Genomic DNA, 2,618 nt, shown 5'->3' with positions numbered 1-2,618 from the left:
GATTTAATGGAATGTCTTATAAACATTTAAAAAGTTAATTTATGGAAAGAAAAACTTACGGACATCATTTTATATATAAATAAATGCATATATAATATTAAGTAATGATAATAATAATAGTAGCAAGCATTTATGTAGTAGTTTAAAGTTTGCAAAGAGCTTTAAATATATTTTCTCATTTTATTCTCACAACATCCCTGGGAGGTAAGTGCAAATATTATCATCTCCTTTTTACAGATGAGAAAAATGAGACAGAGAGAGGTTAAATGACTTGCTCAGGGTCATGCAGCTAGTGACTGTCTGAGGCAGAATTTGACTTCCTGACCTGGGTTCAATGCTCTCCCTTCTATGCCACCTAGCTACCTAGAATAGGAGAATTTTAAAAACTTTTCAGAGCGTACGCTGACCTCCTCCTCCCCCCTTGCACTAGCTGGTGAAGGATCCCCTGCCCCCACCTTTCATGCAGCCCTTCTTCAAACACAGCAACTTCAGGAATGCCTCTCTCAGGTTTTTGTTTTGCACAATGAGTATAAATGAGTGCACAGAGGGAAAGACAGGGGCACCCAACTCTATAATCATTATCATCTTGGCATATGCCAGGAAAGTGCTTGCTGCCCCAATGAAGAGGAGGACAAAATGAAAGACAAAGAGGAAGAGGAAGGAAAACATTACAATGGTGGCTCTCACATGGGCCTTAGTGCTCACATCTCTGGTCACATTGACCTGGTGCCCCATCATCCTGATATGCTTCCTCAGGGAGAGGATGAGTAAGAGACAGGAGAGCAGGGATATCATGAATGGTATCACTGTCCCCAGGAGACCAAGATGGTGCCACACATAAAATTCTCTTTCCTTTCTTCTGACATTTTCAGTATAGTTTGTCATGAGTCTCATTTTTAGGAGGCCAGAATATACATTGTATTTTTGGATCTGTAATGCTGCATTGGAGAAAAAGAAGAGCACACAGGCCAGCAGAATGCAGGCAATCACCTGGGAAATCCTCCACTTAAGCCAGAGGAAGGCAGAGTGGGAGAAAATGGCAATCTTCAGGCAGTAGAAGACACTGAGGGAGGTGGACAGCCAGATGCTTAAATTGTTACTAAGGTTCCACATAGTTTCACGAATTTGACTTAATCGCTCTTCATAGTAGAAATCAAGATAAAACACCAAGATGGTGGCATCAAAAATGACCACACACTGCAGGATGATCCTGGAGAAGGCTAGATTCATAATGATGAAGTCAGATAAGGAAATCTTGCTCCTCTTAATCCAGTGGATGCAATTGATAATCCCAAGAAAACTATTCCCCAAAATCCCAAGAATGAACTGACTGAAGGTCGCAAACAAAAAGAAGATTTGGAATGAGGTCAGCATGTCTGCAAATGGATTTCCTCACCTTTGTAATCTCTCTGCTATCTGCAGCCTTGCTACTGCTCTACAGCTCCTCTGACCTGAGGTAATTAAGCACACACAGGTACCTGCTTTTCCACAGTGTCACTAGGACCTTTTGTGCTTCTCTGACTTGCTTGTGCTCCTGTCTCTGTCTAGAGTGCTCAGAAAGTCTTGAGGGTCAGTCTTGTAATTGCTCCTTCCAAACTGGCCTGCTATTGTTCTCTAGTTCAGACTCCAGGCTTGGAGTTTTCTCAATTCCTTGGGTAATAAATGTCATTTAGTGCACAAAAGACCAGCCAATAGTGAATGAAGGATCTTTGCTAAGATGCAAATAGTTGCAGGTTTTAGTATCACACAGAGAAGGGAGGGGTCAGACTCAGAAAATAGAAGGTTTAGTTTCACACAGATTTCTATGTCACACAAAGTTTTCTATGTCACACAAAGAGAAAGGAATTAGTCCTTGAAACCTCAGAAATTACAGTCCACTGGAGAGGCTGGAACTATTGAAGGGTGAAGGCACTAGGTGGAAGAGTTATTTTGAAGAATGACTCTCCCAGTACCATAAAAATATACATTTATGTGTGTATCTATACATATCTATTTAACTATATATTCCCTTTTTCCTTTCTAGGCACCTCTCCAGTGGACTGTATTTTCTGGTATACCAAGGACTGATTCCTTTATCTTTGTGTGACATAGGACTCCTCATCTGTACGGAATTTAACCCTCCATTCTCTGCCACATGTGTGTGTATGTGTAATATATATAACTGTATTTCAATATAGTTGATTTTCTTTAACAGATTAGTTAGAAGAGCCTGCCCATCCATTTATCTTGTGCAGAAGCTTATAAATGATGAAGGCAGTGCTGATAGGGTCACAGAGACTCTGGGCATCTCAACACTTGAAGGGGTTTTGTACTTTGGCCATTTGGTATTGATGTCTTTGGCCTGAGCCTTATGAAGGTAAGCCTCTGAGCCAACACAGTTTTGAGGACAGTTTCATTACTCTTTAGGGAAAAACTAGCCTCACCTATTTGGCAGGGACCTTATAATATATGTTACCTCTACCATATAAACCAAACATCATTGCCTTCCTGTTCCAACACACCCTCCACACCAATCACACTCTTAATAATATGAGCTGTAATGTTCAACCTACAGCCACAAAAACATCACGATAAACTCCCAGTAGTTAAGCTCCCTTGGCTTCTTGATGCAGTTTCTA

The 2,618-nt window shown here is 40.8% G+C and overlaps 1 protein-coding gene across 1 annotated transcript; it reads right to left on the bottom strand.

Moving 5' to 3' along the window:
• Positions 1–426: 426 nt before the first annotated feature.
• On the bottom strand, positions 427–1,374 carry LOC118851017 (taste receptor type 2 member 3-like). The gene has a single exon (XM_036760611.1). The coding sequence runs from the start codon at positions 1,372–1,374 to the stop codon at positions 427–429; it is 948 nt and encodes a 315-aa protein (XP_036616506.1).
• Between the last annotated feature and the right edge of the window lie 1,244 nt (positions 1,375–2,618).

This window comes from Trichosurus vulpecula, chromosome 5 (assembly GCF_011100635.1).
Source record: "Trichosurus vulpecula isolate mTriVul1 chromosome 5, mTriVul1.pri, whole genome shotgun sequence".
NCBI lineage: Eukaryota > Metazoa > Chordata > Mammalia > Diprotodontia > Phalangeridae > Trichosurus > Trichosurus vulpecula.
This window is presented reverse-complemented; position numbering and strand designations above follow the sequence as displayed.